Source organism: Ricinus communis, chromosome 8, assembly GCF_019578655.1.
Source record: "Ricinus communis isolate WT05 ecotype wild-type chromosome 8, ASM1957865v1, whole genome shotgun sequence".
Lineage (NCBI taxonomy): Eukaryota > Viridiplantae > Streptophyta > Magnoliopsida > Malpighiales > Euphorbiaceae > Ricinus > Ricinus communis.
Window position 1 is genome coordinate 23,241,947 of NC_063263.1, and position 12,754 is coordinate 23,254,700.

The 12,754-nt window shown below is 35.9% G+C and overlaps 1 protein-coding gene across 2 annotated transcripts; it reads right to left on the reverse strand.

Annotated features, from left to right (window-relative positions):
• Positions 1 to 2,129: 2,129 nt before the first annotated feature.
• Positions 2,130 to 11,375, reverse strand: LOC8286576 (abscisic-aldehyde oxidase). 2 transcript variants are annotated; one of them, XM_002515798.4, is made up of 11 exons: positions 11,358 to 11,375; positions 10,995 to 11,244; positions 7,900 to 9,588; positions 7,184 to 7,443; positions 6,835 to 7,044; positions 6,452 to 6,670; positions 4,492 to 5,457; positions 4,072 to 4,167; positions 3,850 to 3,948; positions 3,430 to 3,619; positions 2,130 to 2,636 (listed from the first exon to the last, which is right to left on the reverse strand). In XM_002515798.4, the coding sequence occupies exons 1-11, from the start codon at positions 11,358 to 11,360 to the stop codon at positions 2,419 to 2,421; spliced, it is 4,200 nt and encodes a 1,399-aa protein (XP_002515844.2). In that variant the 5' UTR covers positions 11,361 to 11,375; the 3' UTR covers positions 2,130 to 2,418. The 2 variants fall into 2 exon arrangements, with proteins under 2 accessions (XP_002515844.2, XP_048233784.1); XM_048377827.1 differs by lacking the exons at positions 2,130 to 2,636; positions 3,430 to 3,619; positions 3,850 to 3,948 and having other exon boundaries at positions 4,070 to 4,167; positions 4,396 to 5,457.
• Positions 11,376 to 12,754: the final 1,379 nt, after the last annotated feature.

The following is a 12,754-nucleotide window of genomic DNA, read 5'->3' on the forward strand; positions in this document are numbered from 1 at the left end:
TTGGTTATTCAAGGTGGGTGTTGGTAAGCGATTTATTAGATAGATAGCATGGTGGCAAGCAAATGACCACAAAGTAGATGGAAGAGAGGCTTCATAGAGTAATGTTCTTGCTGTTTCAAGGATGTGTTGATGGCGCTGTTCAGCGAGAGTAACTCTTTGTGGTGTGTATGGAGGAGAAATTAAGTGTTATATGCCATGGAGGCTAAGGTACGAACTAAGACTTTGGTACTCGCTGCCCCCATCAGTGTAGAATGACAGTATTTTTGAATTGAAATACTTTTCCATTAAAGGATGAAATTTTTGAAAGATGGATGTGACTTCACTCTTGCGTTGAATGGCGTAGATCCAAGTGTATTTAGTGTACTGATCAACAAAGATACAATGATACAATTTTTTATTAATAGAAAGAATAGGGGAAGGTCCCCGTAAATCACTAAAAATAATTTGAAGAGGTTTTAAACTTGATAACGTAAGACAAGCAAATGGTAGCCTGTGAGATTTATTTGATAAACAGGAATTACAAAAAGGAAGCTTGTCTCTTACATGAAAAGGAACAAAGAAATTATTTAAAATAAATTTAAAAACTCTAGCATGAGGATGTCCGAGTTTACGATGCCATGTTTCAACGGTGGTGTTGTGAGAGGCCATGTGTGCTTGAGGATGAGTTGGTGAAGAAGTAGTAGGCCACTCGTACAACCCTTGTTTACTCCGGTCGTGCACCAGCGGTTTCCCTGTGACTAGGTCCTTAACAAAGAAATCAGAAAGAAAAAATTCCACAGATTTACAGAAATTGGACACAGAAATTAAATTGCGTTTGATTTGTGGAGCGCATAAAGTATTGGGTAAATAAAAAACAGTGTTAGATGCACATAATTGAGTTGAACCAGTGTGAGTAATTGGAATTTTATTACCATCTCCCATCGTTACTTCCTCAATGCCGTTGTACTCAGGCATGTTGTGCGGCTCTGTTGTAATGTGATGTGTTGCGCCAGTGTCGAGAATCCATGGATTTGCAGATGTATGGTACCCAGCAATAACTTTGCTCTGGTCTCAAGGTAATTGCGAGACTTAGAGCGGGAAATTGAGGCAACATGACCTGGTCTGTTGCCTAGCTGACATTGAACTCCATTATTCATGCTATTTGTATTTTGTTGTCACCATTGTGGTTGTTGAGTGTATTTATTATTGGGACGCCAGCCAGGAGATGTGCTGCTGCTGTTGTTAGGAAATCGACGTGAAGTTCGATTGTAGCAAGGAGTCATCATGTTGGTGTTGTTTTTGGTTGCAAATGCAGCTGTGATTGAGGTAGTATTCTATTGTCCTTGTTGTTGCAAGAAGATTTCATGATCAAGGAGCTTTTCATAAAGCTCAGGATATTCAATTGGAATACTTCGATTGCGAATTGTTGCGGATACTTCCCAAAAATCAGAACCTAGTCCGTTGAGAATTTTGACAGTTAGTTCAGCTTCATTAATTGGAGAGCCTGCAGCAGTGAGCTTGTTGGCAATGGTACGAATTTGATGTAAATATTCAGAAACACTCTTGTTATCTTTGTTGATTCTACTGAGTTGATCACGTAAGCTATAGATCCGTGTGTGACTTTTGTTGGCATAAGTGGTGTGTAGAAGAGCCCATGCTTTTTCAGCATTAGACGCACCAGCAACAGTGGAAGCAATAGTGCTGTCAACAAAAGCCATCATTGCTTGGTGAATAAGGCGGTCTTTACGAATCCAAAGGCGATAAGCTGGATTAATTTCATTTGTGTTGACATGAGTGATTGTCTTCTCAGGGCAAGGTGTGGAACCATCAAGATGCCTAGCCAACTCATGACCTTCAAGAAGTAGTGTTAATTGAGTCTTCCACGTAGTGAAATTGGAACTGCCTTGAAGTTTGATGGGCAATTATGAGGATGGGTTACATTGTACAATATGATTGTTGTTGTTTGGATTATCAACATTGATAAGAGTAGGCCAGCTTATGGAAGCCATTGAAGGTGATAATGGCAGTTTGAATGTGAGAAGAAAGAGAGGGATCAGACTCATTAGAGCTCAAGTGCTCTGATACTATAAAGAGTAAAGGAATTTAACCTAATAGTCTTTTCTATTCATTATTGAAATGAAGAACCAATATATAGAATACATCAGGTACGTGACTCCTTTATTATAGAAGCAGTTTTATGAGAAAATAACAACCTATATATAATGGAACAGAAGCTAATGACTAAATTAAAACAGTAACTGAATGAGCTATAAAAACTAAGTCAAAACAGTAACTGAGCAAGCTAAATATCTGCTATTAGTAGTATGTCGTAATATTTCATTACAATAGGTGATCAATTTCCTGGCGTAATTGTGTGTAGATCTAATCAAAATCTTCTATCCATTATCAGGTTCAGCTTGAATTGAGTATTTTCATCATTCACTTGCTGTTCATTTTCCACTGCAAGTGCCTCTCCACAATGTCCAGCCGGCAGAGCTCTTTTACAACAGGCATGGTGGCAGGGACCTCCAAGTCGAACGTTGTAGGACTATCATCTAGGCAACCCCACAAATGAAGCTGCTGTCGGGCATCCCTGATAGCAGCTCTTATGGCACAGTGAACTGAGGCTGCTAGGAGCAATGGCGGTTCACCAGAAGCTGCATAAAGCACGTGATTAACCACTTAATCTTGATCAAATTATACTAAATCTTTGCCAACATGCATAGCATGAAGACTACTAAAAGCACAGCATCACATTTATAATTGCCTAAAAGCAACTACTGCTGGAATTTAGAGTCTAATAATTCCATTTTAAGCAGTAATCAAAATTAGTACAATTAGTATTGGTGCTTTTATGCACCCTTCAATTACATTTACTTTTCTAAAAATCGTCTTAAATTTATTTCATTAACTAAAGCTCTTCATTAAGTTTATCAGGTATGACATCATAGACTCCTGAAAGGAAAGCATCTTTTTTCTTTTTCAAAAAATTGCTCCCTTCTCACATAATGAAGGGAATAAAATTTTCTGCTCGCTGAGCATGCGTCACAAATAAGTTTCTTTACTGCTTAGGCATCAACTTGTGAGACCTTAAATGGAAGTTTCAAGACCATATAATGTGCTTTTAAGCTCACAATAATCTGTGGTATTTCACATGATACCTTAGATAATGAGGCGACATTATTTTGTTTTGAATGCCCAATGCAGTATAGCAAAGATAAATGGTGCAAATTATGATCAATATTTTTACCTTACATTCCATTAGAAACTTAGGCTGTTGCTTCTATTTCAAATAATCAGATTATCAATTAACTTATAGAAATATTAATACTTTACATCCAGCTAAAAACGTTTCAACAAAACATTGAACTTCATTATAGGACAATCTTTTTGCATACTGCAATCATAGAGAAAACTGTTATGTTCTTTTGCATAATGGAAGCAATATACCTTTGGATGATAGAACACGCTTTTGGTGATGGCCACTGTTTAAAATCTCCACATTGAACTGTTTTGGTATAGTGTCTAGTGTAGGGATCTTGTATGTCCATGTGCCATCCTCAATCACTAATCCATCCGAGTTTGTTGTGTACTCTTCAAGCATGAAAAAGCCAATTCCTTGGACGAAAGCCCCTTCGATCTGCAAAAACCAATTCTACTTGTCAATATATGAGACCACAAAAGCCGACCACTTTCATCTCAATCTCTCCCTCTCTCAAGAACTCCCAGGTAAGGCCATAAAGATCACTTCACCCTCAAATCAATTCCAAGAAGTAGATGAAAAACCCTAGCACATTTAAATAGGCTGTAGTTTAACATGGTAAGAAGAAATTTCCAGGCTGGAGAATATATATTTTATATATAACTAACCTGGCCTAGATCCACAGCAGGGTTGAGACTTTGTCCACAGTCATATATAATATCTGATCTCAAAATTGTTGTTTGTCCTGTCAGAAGGTCTATCTCCACCTGCAACACAATACTTCTATATTAAGCATGGTAACTATTGAAGCACTGAAACTATCCACATTATCCTGAATTGTCAATGCAAGAAAGATAAGGAGGAGAAGAATTAGAAAGAAGGAAACTTGCCTCGCTCGAAGCAACACCATAATTTAGGTATTGCATAGAAGCAAAGTCAGGGACGAAGTAAGAACTTGCTGATAAGTTGACAGCTTCCAAATAAGCCTGCAATTTGTTGACAATAGCAGTTGGATGATGAAGAACTTTCAGAGAATGTATAAAGAAGATAAAGTTCAATACCGATTCCCTGAAAATCAGTTCAAACAATTACAATCTTCTCACAGAGGGCCCCATGGAAATGGAATAAATAATCCGGTATTAAGAAATATAAGGGAAGAGAAGATAAGGTTAAGCAGAAGAACAGTATGTTAAAAAAAAGAGAAAAGAAAGTACCATGGTTTTGACTACTTTTCTGTTATCCAGACTTCAGTCTAAAAAGTCAAAGAACAAAGAAAATAAGCAGAATGTTCTGAAAATGCTGATAGCTACCTGGTGAATTAGCACCTCCCATCTTATAGAACCCATTTGCCCTTGTAACCTTTCTTTCAGAGGTGTCAGTCTGTCGACCAAATCTTTACAGCAAAGTCTAACTACTTCACAGCTTGACTCGGATGTAGTGCTCCCAGAAGTAAAACCCCCTTGAATTAAACTCAAGGTGTCACCTTGTATGACTCTTACTTTATCCAAGAGGTCTCCTACTCCATCACACTTGATTGAACTAAGAGCAAATGCTGCCATCTGTTTCACCTTCGTCCAGAGCCCCTGGCCCAGCTCTATTCCTCCAACTTCGACAACAACAGACCCATCACTTAGAATGCTTACTTTCCCTGGAGTTGGTCTCAATGTAACTTGATGTACAATAGGTATTTGAGAAATACCTCTTTTTTTCCACAAATTACACTTATTGAACTCTTTTATCATTTTAGTCCTTTGGATAAAACTTGAAGATGTCACTAACTTATCCCATATTGAAGTTAAAGTGTATTCTAGAGGCTCACCAACAATATTATCGTAGAATAAGTTAATGCTATCATAAGTGTGGAGGTTTATGGCTCTCACTGAATCTGCATCCACAGAAAGAGAAGATGCTACATGTTCAATTACAGCTTCTGCGATATATGATCCTTGCACCTCTCCAGGGGCCCGCATAGCTGATCTACTTGGAAGATTTGTTTTGCATACCTTTATATCAAAAGATAAAGCACCCCAGTCATATTTTTTCAGCGAGCCCAGAATATTTATTGGCATTATTGGACTTATGTCTGGAAATATGCCAGCATCAATCAATATATCAAGCTGTAAGGCTGTAATTTTCCCATTAGATTTGAACCCTACACTGTATGTTATTTTCATAGGATGCCTTCCTCCTGCCATTATCATATCTACTTTGCGATTAAGATACAATCTGACAGGGCGCTGTAACTTGTATGCTGCTAGTGCACAGGCTGTAGCAACCTGAAAAGTACAAACCATTAAGTAGCTCCAACAACAAAAGATTGGATGAACTAGTAAAATGACTTGAACAGAAACATCAACGAGAAAAAGACTAATTATTACTAATAAAATGTTGACGTTCTAAAGACACCACAGAACCAAGGATCTTACTGTTTAAATCTCAGTTTGAATTAGCTTGTTAGTTTTCTATTATTCAAAATGGTACTTGGATTTCTGGCCAAATCATTATGCTATTGAATTAAGAAATTGGCTTTCATGATTCTCAAGTTCCCACAATTTATCAAATGTACAATCATAGAATTGGTTTTGATCCACCATTGGCATACCACGCCTTTTGTTTGTCTACTTTATCTTCTCTATGATATGATACATTACAACAATGAGAACAAACTAATGGAAGTGTCTCAGGATATACATATTTGGGTTCTCAAGTAGGAATTTATATTCGTTATCCTTGTTCTTATCTCCCATTTTCAAGAGGGATGGGGAACGGTAAGGAAAGATATAAGTATTAGCAAATATTGAGGAATTATTATTAATATTTTAATATCATGAAAATTCAAACAACATCAAGGTAAACTATTACCAAAAGAAACTCCATACAAAAGATGCATAGCAGCATTTTAATGTTGGGACCAGTTTGCATATTATATATACCAGCAGTCCAGAACAAAAACCTTGTGTTTCTAAAGAAAATCAGTTTATCGATCCATAGCAAACTCAAAGATAAACTGCATAGAATTTATAGTTGTTTAAACTAAGATGGTATGTTTTGGAAAAGCTAATTTCGAAAAGGTTAAGCTCAATACCAAATGTTAGGCCAACTATTTGGGTCATTTTTTTTTTGTTTAATAGGTGCCCACTATGTAGGTCATGGGAAGAACATTTTCTATGCATTTCCACCTTTTTGGCATTCTACATAAAGTTTTTGTATAGTTATTCATAATAAAGAAGTAAAAATATGTCGAATTCTAATGTATAAGAAGATACTCACAGGCATGGCTTTTATGGCCTTTCCTCCAAAGCCTCCTCCAACCCTTCTTGTAATCACACGTACATTATGTTCAGGAACACCAAGACATCTTGAAATAACAGCATGTGCAAACTCAGGGCACTGAATTGAACTATAAATTACTATGCAATTGTCTTCATCTGGCACAGCAAGGGCAGTTTGATTCTCCATATAGAAATAGTATTGTGACCCAAGTTTTATCTGGATGCAATAGTTCAGCAGAAAGTTGACATTGAGTAATGAGTACATACAAATGCTGAAAGATGATACTGGAAGGACAATAAATTTACACTTCAATATGTGCGAGGAAATTTATTTTCCTTTTTTGAGAAGTAAGAAAATGAGCAAGGGGAAAGGAAAAGGACCTCAGCTGAGAGAATCTTGTGATCAGCTTGAGCCATTCCCTTTAATATATCACCAACTTGTTTAGGGTAGAGAAAGGGAGGGACATCAAAAAGGCTAGATCTCTTTATAGCATCCTCTACAGTTAAAATGGGAGAGTCTAGATTTTCCAGGTCATAGTCAACCACTGCAAGGTTTGATGCTAATTCTGCATGTTTCTGTGTATCTGCAACCTACAAAAATTGTTTCATAGACTAGATTAGTCAAAGTAGCTGCCACAATCCAATCAAAATGCATATTTCATCCCAAAGCAACAGACAAACAAACATAATATTGATGTTGCCAAACAAGAGTAGTAGATAAGGTAATCACCACTAGAGCAAGACGCTCTCCACAACATCGAGTAAGCTCATCAGCAAACAGAGGCTCCAAACCAAAAATAGTTTTAGAACCTATGTTTTCCCCGCCTTTTGGGATGTCTCTAAAAGTAATAAGTGCAGTGACTCCACTGATATGAAATTTAGAATTGAGTTCTATATCCTTTACCCTCGCAAAAGGCTTTTTGCTATAAACGAATGCACCATGTAGACAATTTCTGGGAGAGGGAATGTCATCCACATAAACAGCTTCACCTGTATAGTAAGATAAGATGAGAAATAGCTGCTTGCTTATTGCCGAGTCTGAGCTATGAATCAGTGAAAATTATTTAAATTAAAGTACATTGAACACAAATGCAAAATCTTAGCACAGAACAGAGAAGTATTCGCCAGTAACCGTAAAAGAGTTTGAAAATTATATAATTCATCAATTTCATTATATACTCGTGCAAAAGAATGGATCTTCTCTGGGAAATTTTCATGAATAATAATGTTCTCTTGAATATGCAACAGAAGATATAATATTATCATCAAGAAAATTATTGACATTTCAAAATGAAAGGTAAGAGAGGAGAGAGAGATGTGAAAGATATAAGCAGAAGGCACCAAGATGCACAGGTATAACCAGAAAAATTTCATAAATGAGGTAAGCCTCATTGAGCAATATCATATATAAAGTCGCATAACAAATGGCAAAGAAAGCTTACAAACCAGAAGCTTGAAGAGCAGCTCCAGATTTTGTAACTGGCTCGCCAATGGGATGATAATCTTTGTTTATTTGGACCACCTGCTTTGATGAAGATAGCAAAGTGGGGAATTTGACTTGGTCCAGCCACGCTTGATTTTGGTTTAGTATCGCACCGTTGAATATTGAAGAATTTATACCTCCATCTAACCAACCACTACCAAGAGTAACTGATACTGGGCCAAGAAAGTCAAAAAGAAAACCAACAGCTAAGCTTGTCCTATATGCAGGATGTCGAGTCCCTTCTTCAGGTATCACAGTAGATTTAACCAATTTAATAGCTTCGTAAAGAACACCAATGGTTAACAATTTTCCAGCTAAAAATTCCTCAACTTTCCTCGCCCTAATTGCATGTTTGGTTCCAAAAGCACCAAAAGCCAACCGACAGCTATTTAACACAATTCCACCCGATTGTTTAGAGCAGGCAACATCAGCCAAGAAAGCAGCATTCAGATAGGACAAAGCATTTCCAAGGGGCCTCGGTGCAGCTCGATAGGTTTCAAATAACAACTTATTATCTCTTTCAAGAGATACATTCTTAATTGATTCACAATTAGGGATCCTAACACTTAAAAGTACACTTTTGGAATCCAATGGAGGCCTTCCCAAAAACTCCTCCAGTGTAAGCTTTTTACGAATAATGCCTGTCATTATCTCAACTGATGAACCAGCTGCTAGAAGTATAGTAGCAATATCTGAAGGAAAATGTTTCCTCTGTGCCATCACTAAATTTCCCCCAACACTACCTGTATTTCTAACAAATGCAGCAGCAATTTTCTCCATATGAATAGCAATTTTTTCATATATCATTTTACATTCTGAGAGAAACTCACCTTTACTTTCCTCCTTCAAAGCTTCAATAGCTTTCGAAATAGTGACAGCAGCCCCAATTTCAACTCCTGACTGCTCCCTTCTAATGATTGAGAGCTCAGGAATATTTCTGAGGTCTATGTACGTGTCATAATACTCTACTTCCTTATAGTAACTCACACCTGTATTACCAACCACTAGTTTCCTACGAACTCCATCAGCATCACTAGATTTTAATAAGTCATGAAGCTCCTCAATTTTAGCAGGTTTGTACCAATGGTATCTTTTAGAATCCAAAAGCAAGGAATCTTTGACTTCCCTTTTTAAGAAGTCAGGGAAAGTACAACTATTGTGATTATGATTATACACAGGTAACTTGCTTATCTTTGCTTCCTGAATGTCTTCCTTCTTCCAGAAAGAGTTGAATCCTAAGTCCTCCATATCAACATTAGCTGCAAAACTTTTGCATGCATCGGCAATGGGTCTATATCCAGTACAGCGACAAAGATTTCCTGCAACAGCTTTCTCAGCTTCAACCACTGTAAGCTTGGAGAATCCTGGTGAGGGCTCTGGTCGATCTGTCTTTTCAGCATTAACAAGGGCCCCATAGAGTGAGATGCAAATTCCTGGAGTACAAAAGCCGCATTGAGAAGCATGGAATCCTGTGAACCTCTGGTGAATTGAGTGGAAGCCATCTTTGCTATTACCAAGGCCTTCACTTGTTGTAATTGAACATCCATTTATACTGCAAAGCAATGTGAGACATGAACTTACAGTAAAATCCTCAACTTCGTCACTGAACGGATCATACTTGGAGAGCAGCGCAATACAAGCACCACAACCACCTACAACCATCAATTAGAATACATATTGAGAAACCACTTAAATGTTCCATTGCTCTAATTTGTTTGAGTAATCTTCATTCTGACTCCAGAAATAAACCATAAAAAAGCCTACTTGATCATATATTAGGCTACAATGATAACTCATTGAAGAACAACTAAAGAAAATAATATATTTGAAATTTTTTGTTTTTAAGATATGAAACTCACCCCACAGATTATAATATTTCTTTCTTTTTTCTTTACTTATTTTCTTTGTTTGCTCTATAACATCCTTAGTGAAAGGGGCCAATGAGTGAACTTCTACAGCCCAAAGCAACACCAGCTTCAGCATGGGACAAGAATATTGAAAAAGGAAGTTAGGGAACATCTCATACCATTTGACAATATTCCACTGTAATAGCTGTGAAGTGTTAGTTTTTCTTATCTTTAGTCATTCAGTATTGTGCTATTTGTCTACTGTTGCTTCAACACAAATTATTTATAGCATTCAAAAGATATTTATACAGTACTCATGTGGCGTATAGAAGAAGTTGTATTAATTTGTATGATTAGAAGAAAAATAACTGAATTGATGATACATGATATGGCCATGAATAATTATATTTCTCTTATGCCACATTCATATCATATGACTCAAAAAAAATATCACTTTAAATGCCTTCAGCAACACTCATGCAGATTGAAAAAAAAAAGGAAGAGAACCCAACCCCCTAGAGAGGAAAACCAAAAGCAAATATCAAGTTTTTCCATCAAAATAATCAGAAACAGAAGGAAATCCTATGCAACTACAGCCTAAGAAATGCAAATATGCTCTTATCGTGTAATGAGCTCTTAACTGACCAGAAACATTTAGTTCCATCTCAAAAGTGGCGATCTTACAGTCTTTATATCACTAAGGTATTGAAAACAATATTCCAGATTTGTATCAATATAAACTACGAATTCAAGAGAAAAAAAAAAAGGTTTTTTCCATCGTTTTGTTTTCTTCAGCAAAGAAGCATGAAAGTAGCACAGGATATTAAGATAGAAATAAACAGAAGTTAAACAACTTAAACACAAACTGAATATCCAAACAACCCATTGTGTATGTAGACAATAAATAAACCCATCCAAAATCATCTCAGCACATATATGCATTACAGATAAATCAGGAAAACTCAAAACCTATTTCTTTGAAAGCATCAACATCCCACTGACAGAAGCCAAATCATCAAACATTATAAGTGCATAAATGGATTTGTTATTACAATAAACATAGTCAAAATTAAGACGGAAAAATTACAAAATTCAACATTCAGACAAGGAAACGAGACAATTAAAAGAAATAATTCCTACAATTATATCGATATATATATAAAAATCGAAACTTGCGCACGTGTGTACATAAAGAGGAAGAAAGAGAGTACCTTCACCGCAACTGAGCTTAACACTCTTGAAACGTGTCTGGGTACGCAAGAACTCGAGCAAAGTAGTAGAAGGGTCAACACTTGAGAGCTCAAACCTCTCCCCATTAACAGCAAAAAGAAGATTGCTCCTTTCTGTTTCTGTTGCTGTACTTTCATGATCCTCCATTTCTTGGGCTTGTGATAGACCCACCAGCAGAAGTTGATAAGTTGATGCAATAGCCAGATGACGTTGAAAGTTTGAAAGTACATACTACATAAGCAAATAGTTGAGCCGAGTCCCGACAAACACATTGCGACCATATCAAATTGCTCGACTCAAATCCAATATTTTTTTTCTTTTGATTAGAATATTAAATTTCTTACCATTGTTTTTATTCAGTTCAAGTTACTACATTTGCAGTAGATTATTTTCCGAAGCAGACAGAGATTGCAGTCAACTTGATCAATGTTTAATTGGGATAATTATATCGGTAGTCTTTGAACTTTTTAAAATTTGATAAATTGGTGTCTAAACTTTTATTTGTAACATTTAAATGTTATATATATTTCAGTTGTTTTCTCCAATTTATTTTAAAAGTTGTCGACGTGTCAAAATTCAGTCACACTAGGCTCGCTCATGTGGATGACAATGGTTATAGGAGTTAGGCACGGGACTTGCACGTAGCTTTCTTTTAGTATACAATGACTTTTATATTCCAAAATCAGTCTAAAACAAAAAATTTATTTCTAATAGAAATTTACTTTGAAAAAACCCTAAATCTATTGAAAATCCTAACTCTAAAAAGGTAGAAGATTCTCTGTCACAATGAAAATGTATGCTACTTATCGTTTTAGTATGCTAGTATATAACTTTTTATGCAGCTGTTAACACTTTTAAAAATTATTACTTTAATTTATTAACTTTTTGGTATACATTGTCCTTTTACTATTGTTAATATATGGGTTGGACAATTTCAATTTTTATAAAAGCAATATATTGATCTTTTTCTACAGTGTGACTTTCATCAGTGATTATGGAAATACTTAGTTATGTTATATAGAAGGGGAAATAAGGTGAAAATTAACGTAGATGTAGATAGCTATTCTTTTATCTCATTTCAAAAGACAGTCAAAAATACTATGGGATATAGAAATATAGAAAAATACATTTTAAAATACCTAGTAGCAGTTTGGCACTTGGGTTAAGACTTTTATCTGAGTTGTCAGATAAAGATATGTTATATGACACAATAGAAGTATATATTAAGCATAAAATCTTAAAGGACTATGTTGAAATTTCACATTCAAGTGGGGAGATAAGTGACCTAACTATTGATAAAGACTTGGGTAGTCCTGATTTGGTTGGGAAAAATAATAAGGGTAATGATGTTGGCAAAGGAGAGTTGGGTGGGGATAATAATAGTCCTAGTGTGTCTAATATAGGAAAGGAAATTGATGATGATGCTAGGGCTGGTACACTTGAACAAGACACCATAGTTGGGGATAAAGAACGATTGGTATATGAAGAACTAAGAGAAATAGATAGGGTTGGTTCTACCAAAAGGATGTGAGAATCATGATGAGTTAGATGATGAAGAAGGGGATAAGTATTTTGATGAGGAAATTATTAAATGTGAAGAGTTATCTAATGATGATGAAGAATTAAGAGAAACTAAAGATATGTGAGGCAATTTAGACTAAGAAAAAAGACTGAGGCAAAACCTGTAACAAATGCAGATTTAACTCGAAGAAGTGCAAATAATATTAGAGTAAATGCTAGT